Source organism: Schistocerca americana, chromosome 2 (assembly GCF_021461395.2).
Source record: "Schistocerca americana isolate TAMUIC-IGC-003095 chromosome 2, iqSchAmer2.1, whole genome shotgun sequence".
NCBI lineage: Eukaryota > Metazoa > Arthropoda > Insecta > Orthoptera > Acrididae > Schistocerca > Schistocerca americana.
In genome coordinates this window covers 257,864,261-257,890,564 of record NC_060120.1, presented here as the reverse complement: position 1 = coordinate 257,890,564, position 26,304 = coordinate 257,864,261, and the positions used below count along the sequence as shown (strand labels likewise).

Below are 26,304 nucleotides of genomic sequence, written 5' to 3'. Positions count from 1 at the left end.
CCAGCCATCCTGATTTAGGTTTTCCATGATTTCCCTAAATTGCTTAAGGAAAATGCCGGGATGGTTCCTTCGAAAGGGCACGCCCACTTTCCTTCTCCATCGTTCCCCAATCCGATAGATTTTCGACATAATAATTAACACTTTATGACTGCACCTCGTACATCACAACAATACATCATAGTAGTAGACAACAGTTGCTTTAGATTGTTTGAGGAAGAAAGGCAAATACAGTTTAAGACAAAAAAAGACGAATCTCGACGGACTTATGTACAATGGTCACAAACTGATATTCATACAAGTGTCGACTGAAAATACAAAACTGAAAACTTTGGCAGCTGATGGATCAATGTGTGACTCTGCAGCGCAATTTCACCACACAGGTGGCAGGTATAGTAAACAGGGTACATGTTGCGAAGTTTCACTACACAGGTGGCAGGGATATTAAACAGGGGACAGGTCGATGCCACAGCGCAAAGACTGACTATTTCATTTTGTGCACTCAGCTGGACATTATGCCTTACAGACAGGAGCGTGAACAGTATACACAGATGTCAGCATTTGAGAGAGGACGTTACTTGGGCTCAAAGAAGCCGGTTGGAGAAATCGGCGAAACGCTCGACATTTGAGTAGGGGGATGCCACCATTTGACGATGTTGGCAGGAATGGGTGTACCATGATCGAACACAGTGTCAAGAAGGAAGTGGTCGATCTAGAGAGGTGACAGAATTTGAGGACCGAGGTACTCAAAGCCCTGGATTCGTTATTACCACCGATCTGACGTGCAGTGGGTGCTTCAGTGAGATCAAGGCGCCACTTGCGCTGACTACCAACCTCTGTACACCAAAGAGCCCGTTTGCAGTGATGTTCAGCACATTCAGTCTCGAATCTCATTGATGGGGGTAGAATTGTCTTCAGTGCTGAATCACGCTTCAAATTGAGCTCACATGTCTGGAGACAGCCTAGACAGCAGTGGGACACCCACCTGACTGTCGCCTGCCACACAGCCCCACAACCAGGTGTGATGGTGTGGGTGCCATTTCATCGCAGAACTCCGTTGGTTGTTATCTGATGCACCCTTACAGCACAACAGTGCGTCGACAATATTCTATGCCCCATTTTGTTGCCCTTCATGGCAAACCATCGTTATATTTCAGCACGATTATGCTCCGCCCCCCCCCCCCCCCCCCCCCCATAGACGGTGGCAGTTAATATTGCTTATATACGTGCTTGCCAAGCCCTGCCTTGACCAGCAAGGTTGCCAGATCTCTCCCCAACTGAGAACGTTTGGAACAATATGGGCAGGGCTGTAAAACCAGCTTGGGACTTTGACGAGCCAATACGCCAGTTGGGCAGAATTTGGAACGATATGCATCAGGAGGACTTCCAACGACTTGTCAGTCAACATCCCATTTCGATACAAACACATCAGAAAAAAGTTTCGCATCACCTTGGTTCCGAGAGTTCCGGAACCAGTGTGGATATTGGAATAGAGATCAAAATAAACATCATTTCCGCCCTTTCTATTGCTCATGAAAACAACACATTGCATGTTGATCCAACATACAGTGAGACCTTCAGAGGTGGTGATACAGATTGCTGTACAGACCAGTACCTCTAATACTTAGTAGCATGTCTTCTTTCATTGATGCATGCCTGTATTCGCCATGGCACACTATCCACAAGTTCATCAAGGCACTGTTGGTCCAGATTGTCCCACTCAATGGCGACTCGGCATAGATCCCTCAGAGTGGTTGGTGGGTCACGTCGTCCATAAACAGCTCTTTTCAATTTCTCCCAGGCATGTTCGGTAGCTTTCATGTCTGGAGAATATGCTGGCCACTAGTCGAGCGATGTCGTTATCCTAAAGGACGTCATTCACAAGATGTGGACGATGGGGGTGCGAATTGTCTTCCATGAAGTCGAATGCCTCGCTAATATGCTGCCAATATGATTCAGCTATCAGTCGGAGGAAGGTATTCACGTATCGTACAACCGTTATGGCGCCTTCCAAGACCACCAGCGGCGTACGTCGGCCCCACATAATGCCACCCCAAAACAACAAGGAACCTCCACCTTGCTGTGCTCGCTGGACTGTGTGTCTAAGGCGTTCAGCATGACCGGATTGCCTTCCAACACGTCTCCTACGATTGTCTGGTTGAAGGCTATGCGACATTCATCGGTGAAGAGAACGTGATGCCAATCTTGAGCGGTCCATTCAGCATGCTGCTGGGGTCATCTGTACCGCGCTGCATGGTGTCTTGGTTGCAAAGATGGACCTCCCCATGGATGTCAGGAGTGAAGTTGTGCATCATGCAGCCTATTGCGCACATTTTGAGTCGCAACACGACGTCCTATGGCTGCACGAAAAGCGTTATTCAACATGGTGGCATTGCTGTCAGGGTTCCTCCGAGCTGTAATCCATAGGCAGCGGTCATCCACTGCAGTAGTAGCCCATGGGCGGCCTGAGCGAGGTACGTCATCGACAGTTCCTGTCTATCTGTATCTCCTCCATGCTTTGATTCACTCTGAGGGGCCTGGACACTTCCCTTGTTGAGAGCCCTTCCTGGCACAAAGTAAAATTGGGGATGTGATCGAACCGCGGTATTGACCGTGTAGGCATAGTTAACTACAGACTACGAGAGCCGTGTAACTCCTTTCTGGTGGAATCACTGGAATTGGCCAGTTGTCAGACCCCCTCCGTCTAGTAGGCGCTGCTCATGCATGGTTGTTTAAATCTTTGGCCGGGTTTAGTGACATCTCTGAACAGTCAAAGGAACTGTGTCTGTAATACAATATCCACAGTCAACGTCTATCTTCAGGAGTTCTGGGAACCGGGGTGATGCAAAAAAAATTTTTGATGTGTGTATATACACTCAGCGTGTTCGGTCAGAGGGTTAGCTGCCCTCTGTAATAAGAAGAAGTGACTGCATCAACAATGAACTTCAACGAGTGTCATGGGACGTCCGCCCCGAACAAATGTAACGAACAATAACGAACAAAATGAGATAAAAAAGTGATCAGCGTGATTGACTGTCTTGTCCGGATCCAGGATCGATTCCCGGTACTGCCAGGATTTTTCCTTCGTGGGTGGTCTGGAACGGGGCCACACACGGTCGTGATTCAAGAAAAACGTACAAAACTGAAGCTGAAACGCATCCACACTCAGCACTACTGCACAAAAATTTGCGACTGCACAAATTATTTCACACACTCTAGCGTTTTTGGTCCTCATTGACTGGCCTTGTTACGCTATCGACTTAGTCCAGCTTTTACATATTGTAAGACTGACATTTGTGTAAATTTTACCTAACAATTTACTGAATTTTAACGTTATGCAATAAACAATTACTTCATTGTATTCGTCAGGCCTTCTGACCAGGAAACTAAAGTACTTATAAGGGTTAAATCCGGATCGAATTGCCAAAGTAACTAGCTTTATCTTAACGTTTACCAAAGTCTCTTTTCTTTCATTACCCTCAGAGGCACGTTTAAACTAATAATGTCAACGAGATAACTGGGGACGTAATAGTCCAGTCAGTAGAGAACAAGAAAGGTCGAATATCGGGAATAGTTTGTATAGTCGGAATTTTTTTTACAGTGGTAAGTAGGAGTGTCACGAACAACATACTATAAATCTTACGTTAAATTTCCTACAAAAAGGTTTTCTTCATTTTTGTCTGTAGAACTAATAGTTTGCGCGTGGCGAACGAGAGCATATGAAAATATCGCATGTTGTTGATATAGAATTACGAGGCACAGGTAGGGGCAGCTGAATCACGCTATACATGAACAAGACACACTGACATTTATATGTTTGTAGTGATTTTCGTCTTTGTGCGCTTTTAGCCCTTTTGTTCCCATGCCTGGGGCATTTGAGTCAGGGAGGCACAGGTAATACTGAACCCCAGACCACAGTGCACAACCAGCAGCCGATTAACCAATAACAGCTTCCCAGCAGATTCTGAATGGATAGATTGGCTCTGAGCACTATGGGACTTAACTTCTAAAGTCATCAGTCCCCTAGAACTTAGAACTACCTAAACCTAACTAACCTAAGGACATCACACATATCCATGCCCGAGGCAGGATTCGAACCTGCGACCGTAGTGGTCGCGCGGTTCCAGACTGTAGCGCCTAGAACCGCTCGGCCACCCCGGCCGGCTAATGGATAGATTATCCAGCCGCATGGGGCTGAACAGCTCAGTCCCAATCAATGCCAAATGCATCACATGACAGCTGTCTGAGTACAGTGACCATGTGGCTCAGTTGAATGGTGTGTGCCAAATGGTGGAAGGTTACAGAGTAAGGCAACTCTACACCTAATGCTGACTAATCATATATAAATAATGCCTTGGTGAGAGAGTGTTCTGCTGTCAGCTATAATATCAGCTAGTGGTGGTTGGCTTAACGCTGAATTATCGCCTTGTGTGATGGCTTGCTATAAGACCATTGCAATATTGGTAGCGATCAGTGCACCAGTACTGTAATCGGCTGTGAGGATACTACAGCAGTAGGTGTGAGAAGTGTGTGTGACTGGTGTGTCACACTGCAACATTTCCGCTGGTACCTCAGTCCAGTTGACTTACTGCGTAAGTGTGAGCAGTTGCAGAATGCAGCGGTTGGCAACAGTTTTACATGTTCGAAATTTCGTACTGAATGTAGGAAACCGATCCATTACTGATTTTCACTTTCTCCACTGTCGCCTCAATGGTGTTAAGTCTGTCTCCACGCATGAGGACAGATTCACAGTTAGATGGTTTGCCACTACATTTTCTTGTCATCCACACTTGTTTATATCCGCACCAGCTAACCACTGTGTTATATGATAGTGCATTATTGCCGTACACTTCTACTAACTCAGCATCGATTGTTGTTGCATTATCCACGTCGAGTGCAGAAAACGAATTGCCACATGAAACTCCTTTTATCAAAACGGTGCACTGAGCAGGATGGCACAGTGGTTAGCACACTGGAGATGTATTCGGGAGGATGACGGTTCAAACCTGCATCCAGCCATCCTGATTTAGGTTTTCCATGATTTCCCTAAATTGCTTAAGGAAAATGCAGGGATGGTTCCTTCGAAAGGGCACGCCCACTTTCCTTCTCCATCGTTCCCCAATCCGATAGATTTTCGACATAATAATTAACACTTTATGACTGCACCTCGTACATCACAACAATACATCATAGTAGTAGACAACAGTTGCTTTAGATTGTTTGAGGAAGAAAGGCAAATACAGTTTAAGACAAAAAAAGACGAATCTCGACGGACTTATGTACAATGGTCACAAACTGATATTCATACAAGTGTCGACTGAAAATACAAAACTGAAAACTTTGGCAGCTGATGGATCAATGTGTGACTCTGCAGCGCAATTTCACCACGCAGGTGGCAGGTATAGTAAACAGGGTACATGTTGCGAAGTTTCACTACACAGGTGGCAGGGATATTAAACAGGGGACAGGTCGATGCCACAGCGCAAAGACTGACTATTTCATTTTGTGCACTCAGCTGGACATTATGCCTTACAGACAGGAGCGTGAACAGTATACACAGATGTCAGCATTTGAGAGAGGACGTTACTTGGGCTCAAAGAAGCCGGTTGGAGAAATCGGCGAAACGCTCGACATTTGAGTAGGGGGATGCCACCATTTGACGATGTTGGCAGGAATGGGTGTACCATGATCGAACACAGTGTCAAGAAGGAAGTGGTCGATCTAGAGAGGTGACAGAATTTGAGGACCGAGGTACTCAAAGCCCTGGATTCGTTATTACCACCGATCTGATGTGCAGTGGGTGCTTCAGTGAGATCAAGGCGCCACTTGCGCTGACTACCAACCTCTGTACACCAAAGAGCCCGTTTGCAGTGATGTTCAGCACATTCAGTCTCGAATCTCATTGACGGGGGTAGAATTGTCTTCAGTGCTGAATCACGCTTCAAATTGAGCTCACATGTCTGGAGACAGCCTAGACAGCAGTGGGACACCCACCTGACTGTCGCCTGCCACACAGCCCCACAACCAGGTGTGATGGTGTGGGTGCCATTTCATCGCAGAACTCCGTTGGTTGTTATCTGATGCACCCTTACAGCACAACAGTGCGTCGACAATATTCTATGCCCCATTTTGTTGCCCTTCATGGCAAACCATCGTTATATTTCAGCACGATTATGCTCCGCCCCCCCCCCATAGACGGTGGCAGTTAATATTGCTTATATACGTGCTTGCCAAGCCCTGCCTTGACCAGCAAGGTTGCCAGATCTCTCCCCAACTGAGAACGTTTGGAACATTATGGGCAGGGCTGTAAAACCAGCTTGGGACTTTGACGAGCCAATACGCCAGTTGGGCAGAATTTGGAACGATATGCATCAGGAGGACTTCCAACGACTTGTCAGTCAACATCCCATTTCGATACAAACACATCAGAAAAAAGTTTCGCATCACCTTGGTTCCGAGAGTTCCGGAACCAGTGTGGATATTGGAATAGAGATCAAAATAAACATCATTTCCGCCCTTTCTATTGCTCATGAAAACAACACATTGCATGTTGATCCAACATACAGTGAGACCTTCAGAGGTGGTGATACAGATTGCTGTACAGACCAGTACCTCTAATACTTAGTAGCATGTCTTCTTTCATTGATGCATGCCTGTATTCGCCATGGCACACTATCCACAAGTTCATCAAGGCACTGTTGGTCCAGATTGTCCCACTCAATGGCGACTCGGCATAGATCCCTCAGAGTGGTTGGTGGGTCACGTCGTCCATAAACAGCTCTTTTCAATTTCTCCCAGGCATGTTCGGTAGCTTTCATGTCTGGAGAATATGCTGGCCACTAGTCGAGCGATGTCGTTATCCTAAAGGACGTCATTCACAAGATGTGGACGATGGGGGTGCGAATTGTCTTCCATGAAGTCGAATGCCTCGCTAATATGCTGCCAATATGATTCAGCTATCAGTCGGAGGAAGGTATTCACGTATCGTACAGCCGTTATGGCACCTTCCAAGACCACCAGCGGCGTACGTCGGCCCCACATAATGCCACCCCAAAACAACAAGGAACCTCCACCTTGCTGTGCTCGCTGGACTGTGTGTCTAAGGCGTTCAGCATGACCGGATTGCCTTCCAACACGTCTCCTACGATTGTCTGGTTGAAGGCTATGCGACATTCATCGGTGAAGAGAACGTGATGCCAATCTTGAGCGGTCCATTCAGCATGCTGCTGGGGTCATCTGTACCGCGCTGCATGGTGTCTTGGTTGCAAAGATGGACCTCCCCATGGATGTCAGGAGTGAAGTTGTGCATCATGCAGCCTATTGCGCACATTTTGAGTCGCAACACGACGTCCTATGGCTGCACGAAAAGCGTTATTCAACATGGTGGCGTTGCTGTCAGGGTTCCTCCGAGCTGTAATCCATAGGCAGCGGTCATCCACTGCAGTAGTAGCCCATGGGCGGCCTGAGCGAGGTACGTCATCGACAGTTCCTGTCTATCTGTATCTCCTCCATGCTTTGATTCACTCTGAGGGGCCTGGACACTTCCCTTGTTGAGAGCCCTTCCTGGCACAAAGTAAAATTGGGGATGTGATCGAACCGCGGTATTGACCGTGTAGGCATAGTTAACTACAGACTACGAGAGCCGTGTAACTCCTTTCTGGTGGAATCACTGGAATTGGCCAGTTGTCAGACCCCCTCCGTCTAGTAGGCGCTGCTCATGCATGGTTGTTTAAATCTTTGGTCGGGTTTAGTGACATATCTGAACAGTCAAAGGAACTGTGTCTGTAATACAATATCCACAGTCAACGTCTATCTTCAGGAGTTCTGGGAACCGGGGTGATGCAAAAAAAAATTTTTGTTGTGTGTATATACACTCAGCGTGTTCGGTCAGAGGGTTAGCTGCCCTCTGTAATAAGAAGGAGTGACTGCATCAACAATGAACTTCAACGAGTGTCATGGGACGTCCGCCCCGAACAAATGTAACGAACAATAACGAACAAAATGAGATAAAAAAGTGATCAGCGTGATTGACTGTCTTGTCCGGATCCAGGATCGATTTCCGGTACTGCCAGGATTTTTCCTTCGTGGGTGGTCTGGAACGGGGCCACACACGGTCGTGATTCAAGAAAAACGTACAAAACTGAAGCTGAAACGCATCCACACTCAGCACTACTGCACAAAAATTTGCGACTGCACAAATTATTTCACACACTCTAGCGTTTTTGGTCCTCATTGACTGGCCTTGTTACACTATCGACTTAGTCCAGCTTTTACATATTGTAAGACTGACATTTGTGTAAATTTTACCTAACAATTTACTGAATTTTAACGTTATGCAATAAACAATTACTTCATTGTATTCGTCAGGCCTTCTGACCAGGAAACTAAAGTGCTTATAAGGGTTAAGTCCGGATCGAATTGCCAAAGTAATTAGCTTTATCTTAACGTTTACCAAAGTCTCTTTTCTTTCATTACCCTCAGAGGCACGTTTAAACTAATAATGTCAATGAGATAACTGGGGACGTAATAGTCCAGTCAGTAGAGAACAAGAAAGGTCGAATATCAGGACTAGTTTGTATAGTCGGAATTTTTTTTACAGTGGTAAGGAGGAGTGTCACGAACAACATACTATAAATCTTACGTTAAATTTCCTACAAAAAGGTTTTCTTCAGTTTTGTCTGTAGAACTAATAGTTTGCGCGTGGCGAACGAGAGCATATGAAAATATCGCGTGTTGTTGATATAGAATTACGGGGCACGGGTAGGGGCAGTTGAATCACGCTATATATGAACAAGACACTCTGATATTTATATGTTTGTAGTGATTTTCGTCTTTGTGCGCTTTTAACCCTTTTGTCCCCATGCCAACCCGGTTCAATCAATACGTTATAAACAGGATTTGCTTTCAAACACAACCGCCAATCTGTGAGGGTCCCTGAATGCTGTTTTGATCGTCTGAATGATACTCAGAATTGACCATCGACATTGCTGGAAACTGTAGAAATATGCATTTGATCCGTATGACGTAATTTTGACGTGGAGCATATCTCCGTAGAACGCGTCATGCAGCTGCCTTCTTATTTACAGACTATCGTAAGAATGGACAGTATTTAACGCAACTGTTGAAACAACACTCTTATTGACTCATCCCTATTCTGCTCGCCATTAAAATTGCAACGTCAATAAATAAAACACATGCGGTTACATCTCGGTGATTACACCACTCTTACTAGAATCTAATCATGACAGTCACTGTGCTAGTAACTAGACTAACTGAAGACTCTCCAGAACTGTCCACGATAGCCCGCCTTCCACTGACGTGGCTTCTTTTATTATGGTGGCTTATGACATAATCTCTACTGCGGCAAACATGCCCTACGTCAGAAATGCGTCATGTGAACGAAATGCATACTTCTGCAAGTTTCAGTAACGCCGAAGGCTAGTTTTCGGTATCATTCAGTGACTCAAAACAGCATTCAGGGACCCTCACAGATTGGCGGTTGTGTTTGCACGCGAATCCTGTTTATAACGTATTGATTGAACCGGGTTGGCATGGGGATACAAGGGTTAAAAACGCACAAAGACTAATATCGCTACAAACATATCAAAATCAATCAAAATCGCTAGCTTCAGCTAGCAAGTGTGCAAATGAATGAATTAACAGGTTATTGCAGTACGACAAATAATTCGACAAGTCAATCGTTTATTACTGAAAGCGTAGTGGGTACAGAATCACACAGAAGTTGCAATAGAGGGAGTCATTTATTTTTACCTGTCTCGTAGACCTTTTTTTTCTTTCTCTTGTTGCCATGTTAAAATTAGCTTCTTTTCCCAAAACAGAGGTGTTGGGCGCAATTTCACTTCATTAACATGCTAATGGAGTTGTAGTTGCGACAGAATCCATGAACAGTCTACTATTAATCACACAGTTGACGAGACGTAAGCAAATACTTTTTGAGAAGCTCATTCTCGGTATAAAAATAAAAGTGTGATTCCTTCATTTATGTTGTTACAAACAGATACTAATCCTCATTTCACCAGCTATCGATAGCCCATCGAAGAATTACTGTACGTATTTCACTAAAAAAATCTGTAGTCACTCTTTATCGAATATTGCACACACGAAAAGCTTGTGCTTGCTATAGAAACAAAAGTGATTCCTTCAATTATATTGTTACAAATACATACTAATTCCCATTTTACCAGCTATCGATGGCCCTTCAAAAATTCATATTATTTTATTGAAAAAATCCTTAGTCACTCATATATCGGAGTAGATAAAGTCAGCCATGCGGCAAAATGCTCTCCGCTTTGCAGTCATTCACTTGCCAAAAATTCGCTTCCGTATTTAACCGTTTATGAGACATGGGGAATGATACGAACATTTCACTTCCACCCTATCGTTTGCGCACACGATCGGAAGCGGGCCCACTACATACAATCCATTTGCTCTACAGTGGTGATATACATAAGATCTCGTCTCAAGTTTAAAGAGAAATTCAATGTGCTAGCTCCATTTTGCATGTAACCATCTGTGAGCAAATATGCAACAGATTCAAATTCATCGCGACCCCTATTTTTCGTTACAAACTATTCGAATTTCGCCCAGTAACTGACTAAAAATATAGAAACATCGCAGTAACTATGACCGTTAGCGAAATGATAGGTAGTTCATCATGATGAATGATTTCTTTAAAATCATTTGAGAAACTCTGCAGTGCACTCGGTGTGCAAGCCTCCATTCCCACAGTGTATCCAGGGAAGGCAGAGGATGTTACGTTCGTAATGGATGGGACACACAGCGCAACAGGCGACGCTGCACCTTTGGAACAGAGGCGGTGAACTCGCCCAGCGCTGAGAATAAGAATGCCTTTCAGCACACAGACCAAGTAATTTTGCGCAAGCTCTAAATGGCAACACTGGGGTGTTACATCGGGCCACTGTTTCTGTCACTGACTCGCTAGATGAATATGTATATTGAAAAAACTTACCCGACTGCAGCCTGGTGAACCCTCGGCGCCGGCCGCGGTGGCCGTGCGGTCTAGGCGCTGCAGTCCGGAACCGCGGGACTGCAACGGTCGCAGGTTCGAATCCTGCCTCGGGCATGGATGTGTGTGATGTCCTTAGGTTAGATAGGTTTAAGTAGTTCTAAGTTCTAGGGGACTGATGACCTAAGATGTTAAGTTGGTTGGTTGGTTTGGGGAAGGAGACCAGACAGCGTGGTCATCGGTCTCATCGGAATAGGGAAGGATGGAGAAGGAAGTCGGCCGTGCCCTTTCAGAGGAACCATCCCGGCATTTGCCTGGAGTGATTTAGGGAAATCACGGAAAACCTAAATCAGGATGGCCGGACGCGGGATTGAACCGTCGTCCTTCCGAATGCGAGTCCAGTGTCTAACCACTGCGCCACCTCGCTCGGTAAAGATGTTAAGTCCCATACTGCTCATAGCGATTTGAACCATTTTTTTTTGAACCCTCGGCAACCCACAATATTTCTGCAGGTTATATTCAAGGCACATATGCAGTGAGAGAGCGCTCAGCAAGGAAATTAAAATCTCACTATGTGGGGCATATGCTGAAAGGCAAAATGCGCGCGCGTGCGCACACACACACACACACACACACACACACACACAAGCGCGCACCCTGCAAACACTAACGCGAACACACAACCAAAGAAACGCCACCACACAACCAAAGATGACCATTTTAGTTAGCGATTGTGAATATTAATCGCCCAAGGGTGAGGTAGCAGTAACCCATCCCTCTGTTTGATTGGGGAGAGAACAGGATTCCAAGAAGATTTAAAACAAACTTCCATCTCTGTTTGTAACATCACCTGATAATTTAATCTTAACTGCTTCCTTCGTAACATTATCCCAATAGAAGTTCATACCAAAATCTCCATATTGTTATACACCACAGGATAACTAGTGCTAAGGAAACGTTCTGGAATAGCAGACTTGCTCGGCTGTTTTAAGCATGTGTGACACTTATGTTCAATACACTGGTCTTCAATGGACCTAATGGTCTGACCAACGTGTGACATGCCACAACTGCAAAAGATATGGTCGATACCCACCTTAAGCAACCGAGATCGTCCTTACAGGTCCTAAAAGGGCCTAAGCTAAGACGGTGGTCGAGACACAATTTGCACATCATATTTTCACACAGTTCGGCCAACCCTGTTTGAAATTCTCCATGAGGCAAAAAGACCATACACTTTCGTTTCACCTCTGTATTATTATCACCACTCACCCGATGCACGGTTGGTCAACATTGTAATGCACAGCAAATGTGTCTTTCACTATAACCATACTGATGAAAGGTGACTTCAAGGTGGGCTAACTCAGCTGGCAAACTTTCAGGGCCTGAGATGACGTGGTCTTATGAAATAAGGAACGAGAACCCCTTCACACAGAGCACAATGGTGAAAACCATCAGAGTGAGGATACAAATCATTATGAGTTGGCTTCCTATAAATGGCTTGTCTCGATGTACCACCAGCCTTCCATTTGGCCAACACATCAAGGAAGGGAAGGCAGCCACCTTTTTCCACTTCCATCGTGCATTGAATATTCGGTTGGATTGAAGTCAGATATTCTAAACATCCATTTAAATTCTCACTTCCATGAAGACAGACAATAAAAACATTGTCTTCACATCTGTAAAAGCATGCAGATTTGAAAGCCACCAAGGGGACATTACTCAAAATCTTCCATAAACATATTGGCAGTAAAAAGTGACAGGGGCTCCCCATCGCAACTTCACCTATTTCTTCCTGGAACTGATTACTGAATAAAAAGTAAGTGAAACTCAACACATCTCGAAAAAGTTGTGTCAAATTTATATATTCAGAAAACTATTGTTTTCGTGTCTTAACGCATGGTTATGATTGAGGTGATGTGAGATGCAATGCGACATGTTGCAATTGAGGTCATGCACAGGACGATTACCTCTGTGACACTCGTATTCTCACATGAGTGATACGACAAACAACAGGACACAGCAGGTGTGGCACATCGCTTTCTGCCTCGTCACAAACAACTTCCAAGTATGCCATACATCTAGTCAACACAGAAAAGAGGTATGATTCTCCTTCGAGCATTAAAAAGAATTTCGAAATGTTAGCTGCATTTGGCATACAGCATAGTATCACCTACAATGCACCAAACATAAATTGACCAGCGACTACATTTTTTGCTGCAAAGCTTTTAAAACTGTTTGGTATGTATTACTTAATTACAAAGTATCACAATAACTGTGGGCAACAGCGAAAGGATTATCAAGCTGTGGCAGCAGACTATTAGATTAAAAAAATCATTTTTTATGCCAAACAGTTTCCTCAAAATTGAATGGAAAAGATTGCATAGCAGAGAACACGTGCAACTGCCAAAACAGTGGTCTTTAATTTCTTACACGGACAGTAAAAGTTTTACTGAATAAGCAACTACAGAGATGGATGTGACATTGCTTCAACTAAATAAAGCAGTCCTTTTGAGGCACATCAGATGACTAAATTTCCTGCCCCATGTATAGTGTGATGCAGCTGTATGGAGCAAGCTGCACTTTGTATTGCGCTGAGCAGTATGGCAGGTAATTCTATCAGTTCTGTATGGCTGTCTTCCCAGCACGGGCTAATTAAGTTCCTTCGAGTAAGTTTCTACTTGCTGTACCAATGTGGGTTATTTATGCATTGTATCGCAAGTCATATAACATGTGGTATGACATATTGTATTTCCTCAGTGAAAATCGCAACTTAATGTAACACTTGTTGTGTTAGCTTTATACCAACACTAATGAACAACTACATTGGTTAAGTGCCTTGGCTATACCTAAAGTAGTTTGTAACACTAAATGCTCAAGTTATTCACGATGGTCAGACACAGCACACTGCCCCTTGCCACTGTACGCAGCACCAGCAAGCCCACCTTGTTTATGTGCAGCGAGCGCTGCTGATGTGGTCTGTCCAGATGCTGGTGCATGGGCCGGATGACTTCCCTGAGGAGTCGCTGCTGGAGAAGGTGCTGCCCCCGGGCCGCGAGCTGCTGCTGCGGCTGTCGGCCACGTTGTCATATTGCACGCGCGCAGTGCAGTCGGTGGCGCCGCAGGTGCGCGGCTGCGTCTTCCCCGAGGAGCGCCACCTGCAGCTCTTCTCCAGCTACAGTGCTGCCAACTGCCTGGCCCAGTGCCGCGCTGATGCCATCGCACGCCTCTGCCACTGCATGCCCTTCTACTACAGCAGTGCTGGTCAGTATGTCCACATCCTCTGTCTGGGAGACTGAGGATGAACCGACAAAAAATTAACGTTCCTAAACCACTGAGTGTACAGAACTGGCTATTACATAGTCGGAAAGAGCAAATCAAAATGTTACACTGGTTGGTAGAAGTGATATAATGCATGTGTTAAGAGTAGCGAGGACTGTACAAGGATATGTCATTAAGTGACAAGATTTTCATACATATACTGCTGAGCCTAAATATTACGACCTCTGTATCTACACTCTGCAAGCTGCCTTGCAATATGCGGCGGAGGGTACTTTGTGTACCACCATCACTTTACCCTTTTCATGTACCAGAATCAAATACACTTATGCTCAAAAAATTAAGGATAATTGCAGAATGTGGTGCGACACAATATGCCACTACACAAAATTGGCGCCAACAGCATAGGCACATAGGGAACACACACGACATAGATCTGTAGTCCATGTAGTTGAGAAAACTGTCCCGAAATACAAGTACTACAAAATGCTGCTGTTTCCTGTGCATGTGGGATATGATCACCATGCACACATACACAGGCCGCACAATGGGTTGGCACACTCTGGATCAGGTGGTCGAGCAGCTGCTGGTGTATATCCTCCCATTTTTGCACCAGTGCCTGTCGGAGCTCCTGAAGTGTCCTAGGGGACGTGCAGCGATACATTGACCGGGAGCATCCCAGACGTGCTCGATGGGGTTTAGGTATGGAGAACAGGCGGGCCACTCCATTCGCCTGATATCTTCTGTTTCAAGGTATTCGTCCACGATGGCAGCTTGGTGGGGGCATGCGTTATCATCCATCAGGAGGAAGGTGGGACCCACTGCACCTCTGAAAAAGGAGGACATACTGGTGCAAAATGATGTCCCGATACACCTGACCTGTTACAGGTCCTCTGTCAAAGACATGCAGGGTTGTACGTGCACCAATCGTAATCCCACCCCACACCATCAAACCATGACCTCGATACAGGTCCCTTTCAAGGACATTAAGGAGTTTATATGTGGTTCCTGGTTCACGCCAGATGAAAACCTGGCGAGAATCACTGTTCAAATTCTACCTGGACTCGTCCGTGAACATAACCTGGGACCACTGTTCCACTGTTCCACTGACTTAACGGGCTCTCCTGTGACCAGGGGTCAGTGGAATGCACCTTGCAGGTCTCTGGGCGAATATACCATGTCTGTTCAGTCGTCTGTAGACTGTGTGTCTGGAGATAACTGTTCCAGTGGCTGTGGTAAGGTCCCGAGCAAGGCTACCTCCAGTACTCTGTGGCCGTCTGCAGGCACTGATAGTGAGATATCGGTCTTCTTGCGGTGTTGTACACTGTGAACGTCCTGTAATGTAGCGCCTGGACATGTTTCCTGCCTGCTGGAATCGTCGCCATAATCTTGAGATCACACTTTGTTGCACATGGAGGGCTCGTGCTATGACCTGCTACATTTGACCAGCCTCTAGTTGCCCTAGTAATCTACCCCTCATAACGTCATCAATATGTGTTCTTTGAGCCATTTTCAAGACACAGTCACCATTAGCACGTCTGAAAACGTCTTCACACTTCCTCGCTGCACCGTACTCTGACACACACCAACGCACCTCTGCATATGTGGACTGCTGCCAGCGCCACCGTGCAATGACTGCAGGTCAGATGCACTGCATGGTCATACACCGAGGTGATTTAAATCCGCAATCCGCCCACCAGAGCGTTGTTTCTCCATGTATCAGCATTATCCTTAATTTATGAGCATGAGTGTAGATTGCGAGCAGATCGATTACTGGTAAGCCATCGTGTGAGCTCAGATCTATATAGTTTCATCTTCATGGTCTTCTCACAAGATATACATAGGAGAAAACAATACATTAATCGATTCTTCTAGGAAAGTACGCTCTTGGAACTTTAACAATAGACTGCACGTTGGTGCAGAACACCTCTGTTGCAGCTTCTACCACTGGAGTTGGCCGAGCATCTCCATGTCACCTTCGCACTTACTAAATGGACCTGTAACAAAACATGCTCCTGTTCTTTCGATCTTCTCATTGTCCTCTTTCAGTCGAAACTGGTTCGAATCCCAGAATGACAAGGAAGATCATTGGTCATACGAGTGTTCATAAACTACTTCCTTTGTTGACAGACCACACTTCCTGAGGATTCTTGCAATTAATCTCAGTCTGGCATTTGCCTTACCCATGATTAATTTTATGTGCTCATTCCACATAATAGCGCTTTGTATGCATACTTATAGATATAAGGAAGTAACTGCTGCCAGTAATCATAAAGTAATGGTGGTTTCTGACTATTCATGCGCAATACATTACGTTTTTTATGTTTAGGGTAAGTCTCAACTATCTGTACCAAAGTGTACAAGTGTTACTGCATTTCGCTACAAATTTCTCCAGTCTAGTCAAACAGCTGGTCTGAAATTTCATAACTCATACATCGTTCAGTAGGTGGCAGTAGAGGTACAAAATACAGTATGTGATCAAAAGAATCCGGATACCCCCAAAAACATAGTTTTTCATATTAGGTGCATTGTGCTGCCACCTACTGCCAGGTACTCCACGTCAGCGCTCAGTAGTCATTACACATCGTTAGAGGGCAGGATGGGGTGTTCTGCGGAATCCACGGACTTCGAAAGTGATAAGGTGATTGTGTGTCACTTGTGTCATATGTCTGTACGCGAGATTTCCACACTCCTAAACCTTCCTAGGTCCACTGTTTCCGATGTGATAATTAAGTGGAAACGTGATGGGACACGTACAGCACCAAAGTGTACAGGCCAACCTCATCTGTTGAATGACAGAGATCGCCAACAGTTGAAGAGGGTCGTAATGTGTAACAGGCATACATCTATCCATACTATAACACAGGAATTCCAAACTGCATCAGGATCCACTGCAGTTAGGCGGGAGGTGAGAAAACTTGGATTTCATGGTCGAGTGGCTGCTCACAAGCCACACATCGCGTCGGTAAATGCTAAATGACGCCTCGCTTGGTGGAAGGAGGGTAAACATTAGACGATTGAACAGTGAAAAAGCGTTTTGTGGAGTGACGAATCACGGTACACAATGTGGCGACCCGATGGCAGGGTGTGGGTAAGGCGAATGCGCAGTGAACGTCGTCTTCCAGCGTTGTAGACCCAACAGTAAAATTCGGAGGCGGTGGTGTTATGGTGTGGTCGTGTTTTTCATGGAGGGGGTTGCACCCCTCGTTGTTTTACGTGGCACGATCACAGCACAGGCCTATATTGATGTTTTAAGCGCCTTCTTGCTTCCCACTGGTGAAGAGCAATTCGGGGATGGCGATTGCATCTTTCAACACGATCGAGCATCTGTTCATAATGCACGGCCTGTGGCGGAGTGGTTAAACGACAATAACATCTCTGTTATGGACTGTCCCGCACAGAGTCCTGACCTGAATCATACAGAACCCTTTGGGATGTTTTGGAACGCCGACTTCGTGCCAGGCCTGACCGACCGACATCGATACCTCTCCTCAGTGCAGTACTCCATGAAGAATGGACTGTCATCCCCCAAGAAACCTTCGAGAACCTGATTGAACGTATACCTGCGAGAGTGGAAGATGTCATCAAGGCTAAGGGTGGGACAACACCATATTGATTTCCAGCATCACTGAACGAGGTTGCCACGAACTTGTAAATCATTTTCAGCCAGTTGAACGGTTGTTTTTGATCACATAGTGTATTTCCCGACTCACCTTGCATTGTTGCTAAATTTCCTGCTCAATCTCCCACCCCTCCTAACCCCAAGATATAGATGTGGCAATGTCGCACTGACATCATGGCAGGAAATTTAAATTTTTGGCAGGAAACAGATCATTGGGTTACCTCCACTAGCCTAAGTCCCCCCACCCATCGTCCCAGTCCTATGACGTCACGTCACTTCAGAGACAGAGAGCTACTGTGGTGCTCATAACTCTTATTTTCAGCCGGCCTGGGTGGCCGAGCGGTTCTAGGCGCTTCAGTCTGGAACTGCGTGACTGCTACGGTCGCAGGTTCGAATCCTGCCTCGGGCATGGATGTGTGTGATGTCCTTAGGTTAGATAGGTTTAAGTAGTTCTAAGTTCTAGGGGACTAATGACCTCAGACGTTAAGTCCCATAGTGCTCAGAGCCATTTTTTTCTTATTTTCACTGATGGAGTCACAGGCATTAAGACACCTATTTTTTTTATTTTCCTCACTTTTCGAAGCATAGTTCTACAGCAGTAAACCCACTGGTATCTAGGCACAGATGGGAAAATCTGAACAATTACATATCTAAAAGTTCATGACATATTTCGAAACCCCACAACAGATCGCAAAAAAGGAAAGACACAAGAGATCGAATGTCTAAAAGATACTCTCAGAATGTATTGAACAGATGAGAAAAATGGCTGGAATTTTTGGTGAATTTCCAGTGTCCTGCAAATGCTAGTCTGGAGATACTCTAAGGCTCCAGTGATGAGTGGGGGCAGCATCCAACCTGTCTGAACCAGAGGAGGCTGGTCTGTCTGAATGATCGAACAGAACTTTCTGCAGATGTCCTGTTCTGCCCACATCAGTAGGGGGACAACCTATGTGTGGCCCCACTGACATCATCCAATATAGCGGCCGTGACGTCACCTGATCACGCGAGTACGTGACGTCAACTGATGACGCAATTGTTGTCCAAGATGGCTGCTGTGACGTCAACTATTGACGTGAGTACTGTTATCCAAGTTGGCCGCTTTTGGCGAGAAAGAACCACGCCCCCCTGGGGGGAATTTCGAATTTTGGAGGGAAGATAGGTCAATTGGGCTACCTCTACTAACCTAGGAAAATGGCGGGAAAAAAAGGCGCTTGGGCTACCTCCACTAACCTACATCACCCGACGGCCACCTATTCCTAGGAACTGGTCTGTGCTGGACATAAGTCTTTATTTTCAGTCTTTATTCTTTTTGGTGGGAAATACGTTCAACTGACTAGAGGCTGGTGTTGGACAGAGAGGAGTTAAAAAAAGTATATTACCTGCAAGCATATAGCATCTTTCTCTCTTTGACGTCAGAGTTCACTACACATGCCTACTAAAAATCAGCCTACAGCCCAGCTAACCGAAGCCAATACACACTGCCACAGCTGATGGAAAAAAATGCATCACACTTATAATTACACTTCGAAATAGTCCCGGAAAAAAAAACCAGCACTCGCATTGAATGGGTCATAATGCATCACATGCACTGGGGAAAATCGCCGTCCTAAAAGACTGCAGTAGAACGTGTTCTCGGGGTGGAGCAACTCAGTCGACAGCCTCGCAGACCATGCCAGCCGCCACATGCGTAGATACGATCATGCTTCAGCAACACAAAAGCTGGTACAGTTAACTAGGAGATAAAAGGGGAGCATTCCCCAAATGCGTCTTGGTCGTCTAAAGTATAGTGGCGCAGCCATCCCTAATGGCTACGAGGCGCTGCTGTCATAGACTATACAGGTCCCCAATGCCTCTCGTTCTGCAGTGGAAAACACTTTTGTTTAATGTCATGCAGGACGCTCTGGCAGGAACTAGCTGAAGGCCACAGTATCGTAGAGAACTCACCTGCCATTCTGCAAGGAATTATTTAACACCAACTCGACTCATATAATAAAGCAACTATTAAAAAAACATTCGCAACCATAATAAATGTCCTCTTTCCACGTAAATAGACAAAGTCCAGTTTCATTTAGTTTTATGAGCAAAATTGGTATAGTTTTTTACATTCGACTGAGAAGACATTTACGTGAAAACTCGAAAAAGAAAACAGAGGAAACCAATACCTCCACTCACGAATACCGACATCAATGATGTAGCAGATTCCAAATCAGCTCTATAATTTACAAAGTCAAATAAGGTGTTTATCAATCTAGAGAACCAGCAAACATGTCTTGCATCTGCTAGATGCACACACCACAATCGATCTTCTATCAACTAAATAAAGATGTGAAATGCGAAGAAGCAGTCACTGGAACAATTTACATGGGAGGGAATAATGGCCCAGCACAAACACACATCCATATTGAATCATCTCAAATTTCCACTTGATCACGAAAGCTGTCCAACACATACTAAGTATTAGTTCGCTATTCGGCCATCTAGAGGACTACACGGTTAATCAACTACATTCCTGCATTGCAACAGCCCTCTCCATTTGGACGACCCCTACCATTAGCGAGAAATGTGAATCATTCCCGTCACAGGCCATGCATAGACAGAATCATCCTACAAAATCGAACACACATATGTTTGATGGCTATACTTACAATTAAATGTTACGATTGCAGTTTCAGTTGAATGACATTTGAGAATGAGAGAAGTATCGGAAATGCACCCTGATGATGGCTCTGGAAATAGAAATATCTGTAGCATTCTTATGACTTGACATACTCTATCCTTTGCTATCACAGTATTCCACGTCAAATCCATACCTTCCTTACTCCTGGACATAGTCATCTCCTTTGCACATGTTGGAACACAAACACATACTTTATAAACCTGATGCTCATGGTGAAGCTACCACACATCCCCAACTGCTAAGTACCATACGACGTCAGTAACTGATTGCTGACAATACGAAATAATACTGACTGAAAATAAAACATTGGTGAGCATGTTTCATAAGTTTTTCTTGGGAGTGGTACCACTGCGTCTTAGAAAGAGAGGTGTAATCGTCTTACAAACTGTCATATGTTAAAATACATAACCGTATTACCATCACAAGTGGTCTTGGTTCTACAGGTGCATACAAGTATCCATATTAAAAGCTACAGTGGCTTTATAAATCAAGGTATGAGATTACCTCTGAAATAGGTAGCTTTTTGTCCAGACAAATACCGTGACCCTGAATATAGACGGTGATTGCTGAAGTGTACAGTATCAGAACAACTGTGTGGTTACACGTAGCCTACAGTGCAACCACATAATAAAATTACCCAATTTAGAAAGTGGTTCGGCTAAGGAATGTGGTATGAAACCGGTACTTGCAACTCCCTCACGCCGCCACTGCTATATATTTCTCCAGTATTTGTAGCACATTCTGTCTCGATGCCATGTCAGAGGTTTGATGATGTATCAACTGGGCTACAGGCAATGTTTGATTGAGAAGGATCACAAACAGTAGATTGTGTGCTGATTGAGGTCGTAAGAAATGTACACTAGCTTTTCAGATCTCTAGTGCTACGCTCTGCTCTAGAAATGCTGTCTGGTTCAAAAATGGTTCAAATGGCTCTGAGCACTATATGACTTAACTTCTGAGGGCATCAGTGCCCTAGAAATTAGAACTACTTAAACCTAACAAACCCAAGGACATCACGCACATCCATGCCTGAGGCAGGATTCGAACATGCGACCGTAGCAGTCGCACGGCTCCAGACTGTAGCACCTAGAACTGCTCGGCCACCCCGGCCGGCTAAATGCTGTCTGAGATTTGGAATCAAGTCCCCCCATTCAAGCACACACCTGCATTGGATCTTCTAGAGAAGTCCTTTACTGATTACAACCATTAGTGTATCATATTTTTGGCACCCTCATATCTCGAAACGAGTCACCTTTCTCAAACCTATCTGCTACAGTAACATTCCAACCTTGTTTTAGGTAGTCCCTATGCATCTTGCAACTGCTGCCATTTCTGCAGCTTTACACATGTGATCGTTCCAATTTAAGTCAAAACTGATTAGGAGTCAGAGGAAACTATAACTACAACCTTCTGCAATCTATGTAGAACCAGGCTAAGCTGAATTACTGCAACAGTTAATAATGGAGAATACCTTTTCATTTCATTTCATTTATTTATTGGTCCATTTGATTCATTACATACTTAAACAGTACATTGAATATAGGACAAGTCAAAATTGCGACTGGAGCAGAAACACACACACACACACACACACACACACACACACACACACACACACACAGAGAGAGAGAGAGAGAGAGAGAGAGAGAGAGAGAGAGAGAGAGAGAGAGAGAGAGCATGACAAAATTAATTACAGGTAACAATCATAAATTACCAGTGAGAAATATAGCAATTTGAATTTAACCATTATTACATAATCATTGTTTACAAGGCTATTTTTTGTAATTTAAAAATTCTTTTACAGAGTAAAACCATTTTTCCACTAGAAATGACTTAAGATTATGTTTAAAAAAAAAATTTATGTTGCTGCGATTTGAAATCACTGGGTAGGCTGTTATATAGCTGAACTGTTACCTGTGATACACTTTTTTGGTAGAGTGCTGTTCTACACTGTGACATGTGGAAATTATTAGTGTTTCTTGTGCTGTGACTGTGTATATGCTTATTTTGTTGAAGATGTCCAGTTTGGTTTAAAAGATACTCATTTGCGAACAAGATACACTCATATATGTAAAGGCTCAGTAGGCTCATTATTTTCATCTGGATGAAATGTGGTCTACATGTTTCCAGTGTTCTTAGGTTGCAGATAGCCCTGATTGCACTTTTCTGCATCCTAAAGATCTTTATGCTGGTGGCTGAATTTCCGAAGAAGCCCATATTGAAGTAGTGCATTGAAGTATGCATAATACGCCTGAATAACTGTTGACTTACTTGCACTTTTATTTAACACACGCGGAGCATAACAAGCTTCTGAAAGTTTTTTCTCAAGTTCTTTCATATGACAGTCCCATTTTAAATTATCTTGTACCCATAGGCCTAGAACCTTAGTGTCAGTAACAGAGTTAAGTAACGTATTTTCAAGGTATAGTACTGTAACAAAGTTTTGGACATGTGGAGAAGAGTGGAAATTCATAAAGACAGTTTTTTTCTTTATTTATTATTATTTTATTTTTTTGAAACCAGCTAGTAATTTGGGACATTACAGTATCTATTGCTACTTCCAATGAGATTTTGTCAGCAGCTGTTAGAAATATGCTGGTGTCATCAGCAAATAAGATTAGTTTTCCCAATTTAATAAAGTCATTTATATCATCTATACAAAGGAGGAACAGTAGAGGTCCTAGGACAGAACCTTGTGGCACTCCGTACTTTATTGTTGATTTACTGGAGACATGTGTTGTGATAATATTTCCTTGTACTGAAATGTCATCATGCCTGAAAACCACCACTTGCTGCCTGTTTTCTAGGTAAGATCTTTTCCACTGATTTGGGATTCCTCGGACACCTTTTTGATCTAATTTGTGAACAAGGAAGTCATGGTCAATTATGTCGAAAGCTTTTGAAAGGTCCAAAAAGATACCAGTAGCATCTTTTCTGTCATCCAGTGCTTTAAGCACAGCTTCTATGTACTCATACATTGCTGTTGTTGTAGACTTTGATTTACTGAATCCATGTTGATTTGCTGAGAGTAATGAATTTTTTTTTATGTAGCTTAGTAGTCTATTGTAGAAAATTTTCTCAAATATTTTGGACAAAACACTGAGTTGGGATACTGGATGATAATTATTTACATTTTCAGAGTCCCCTCTTTTGAACAGTGGAGTTACTTTAGCTGTTTTTAGGCTATTGGGAAAGATTCCAGTTGTTAAGGGGTTGTTTAATATATATATTAGAGGTTTAATACATTATCAGATGACTTTTTAAAGACATAGTCTGACACGCCATCCAGTCCACATGAGTATTTGTTTTTGAGTGACATTATTTGTTTCACCTCTGTTTCTATGACTGTTTGAAGGAACATAGACTTAACACTAGCATTTAAATAATTTGGTAGGCATGTAGGTCCATCATCATACTGATTTTCAATTAACTACTTTGCTATATTAGTAAAGTACTTGTTAAACTTTTCAGCTACCTCTTTTGGATCTGAGTGTCTGTTATTTTCAATTTGAAGAGAGATATTTTGTGAAGTTGACTGTTCTGTACCAGTTTCTGCTCTAATAACCTTCCATACAGCTTTCATTTTATTGTTTTCATTTGAGATGTACTCATCATTTTTTCGTTTTGTGGCTTCTTTTATTACCTTGCTGAATATTTGGTTGTATTTTTTCACATAATTTCTGAATTCTGGAGTAGTATTTCTGTGCTTAATAAGACTTTCTACTGGAAGTTATAATGCCTTTCGTTACCCAATATTTACTTTTTGCTATCTTAATCCTCCTTTTTTTTCATTGGAAATGCTATATGAAAGTAGTGAAGGTATACATTGTAGAAACTGTCGAACATGCTATTTACTTCAGTTTTACTAAAGACATCGCCCCATGTTTCCCTTGACAGCATAAAATGAAACACTCTAATGCTGTCATCACTGAAGTCTGTTTGTTCAACTATTTTAGCTTTTGGTCCACACTTAGTGTCTGATTTCAGTTCAATAGAGAGCAGTTGAGGTTCATGGTCACTGTAACCCATATTTATAACATTAGTGCTCTAATTTAGGTCACATAGTCTTATAAAAACTTGGTCAACTGCAGTTTTACTATCGGCAGTAATTCTAGTTGGCGGATTGACTGTGTGTTTAAAACCAAAACTATTGACTATATTTAACATTTCATTTCTATGATTTGAATCTTGTAAAAAATCTACATTTACATCTCCACAAATAACCACTTTCTTTCTCTCACACTTTATAAAATTTAGCAGCCTTCTTACAAGGAAACAGATAAATGCATAGCAGCAGCGTTTGACATGTGAAATTACATGTCATGCCGCCACTAACTCTGTAAACAGGTCAACTGTCAAGCAAATGTATACATGGGGCTTGCAGTGCCTCAGAAACACCTATCGCTAACTTATAATCATCTTAGTTATGAAACTGAAGTCCCGATTTTATACCCAAGATGCAACAAGGGAATGGAGTACGTCATATAAATCTTCGTTCGTTTAGAGGAATGTGTCGAAACAGGATGGTTAATTTTCATGACACGAGATGGAAGCCCTCTGATGACCAAGAGGCCACACACAGAACATGTGGTTGTATACAAGTCGAATGCAGGTTATGTCACCTGACAGAACATTGAAAAAAAAAAAGGCCAAATGACCTAAAGCAATATCTCCCTCTCTCTCTCTAGAATGCATCATCAGTCTACTATTAAATCATACTTTGTTACAACCCTATCTCAACTGATCATTCCATCCACTCTCTGTCATCCTTTAATGCAGATGCAAGCAAGTTTAGAGGCAGATGATTCCAGGAAAGCATCAAACACAGCAGTCAACTCATGTGTATCACTATTACCTCAATAGATATACAGCAGAATGCTGCCTCAACTAAAAAAATTACTGTTTCCTTGGTTCCCGATGCTTCCATGTCAACATTTTCTCGTTTTCCTCTTGCTGTCACATACTCGTTCCTGAGTACAAGAATTCTGCACCAACCAGAAGACCCTCAAGTACATCCTCAATTTCCCCACATTTCGATACATTTTCCCTCAATTTATAAATATTTGCCATCATTTTTCATAACTTTGTCAATTTTATGTCACTTGTATCCATGCGATCATGACATCATGTCTCGTTCCCTGTTCTAAAATCGCTTGTAAATGTAGTACACCTGCCAACACCTAGCGTAAAAGCACTATTTTTCTACCATCTTGTATCTGCCATTTTGTATAAATCTGGCAACAATGCAACGTGGCATGGTGGCAGCTTTGCCCTACTACTCACTGCATTTCCAGATGTGTTCCTGTCCTAGTCAGTAACATCTTGTTTAATGCCACAGTCCCAGATGATGTTATCTGGATTGCCAATTGCTCCTCATTCACAAATGTTGTGGTGCACTGTCATATTGGTAAGTAGCTAGGATACAGACCATGTCCTAACAGGTAGGGTATAGCTCCTTTGGTCAGAAGGAATTATGTCGTTCTTTCTTTTATGTCAGGATGGAACTGGTAGGTTCTTCTACCTGTTTCTGCCCTGTCCCAGATTTATTGCCATTCTCTATCAATGTATGCCTTTATTTCCTTTTTCTATATGGTTCTTTTGCCCAGTATCTCCTTTGCATTATCATATTCACACTTTTTGAGCCAATATTGTGTGCCTCTCTTTCTTATGGCTAGGTCCAGAGATAGAAAGCCTAATATAAGCAGCAACACCTCAATCGGTGTTGCTCTACATGTGCATGTCAGG

General features: G+C 43.6%; 1 protein-coding gene across 1 annotated transcript in view; it reads left to right on the top strand.

The window, feature by feature from the left end:
* The window catches only part of LOC124593940 (sodium channel protein Nach-like), a 273,902-nt gene that overhangs the window by 174,065 nt on the left and 73,533 nt on the right, over nt 1-26,304 (top strand). The window contains exon 8 of the mRNA XM_047132290.1: nt 13,912-14,245. Within this exon, the coding sequence (XP_046988246.1) occupies nt 13,912-14,245 (334 nt within the window). The remainder of the gene's footprint in view (nt 1-13,911; nt 14,246-26,304) is intronic.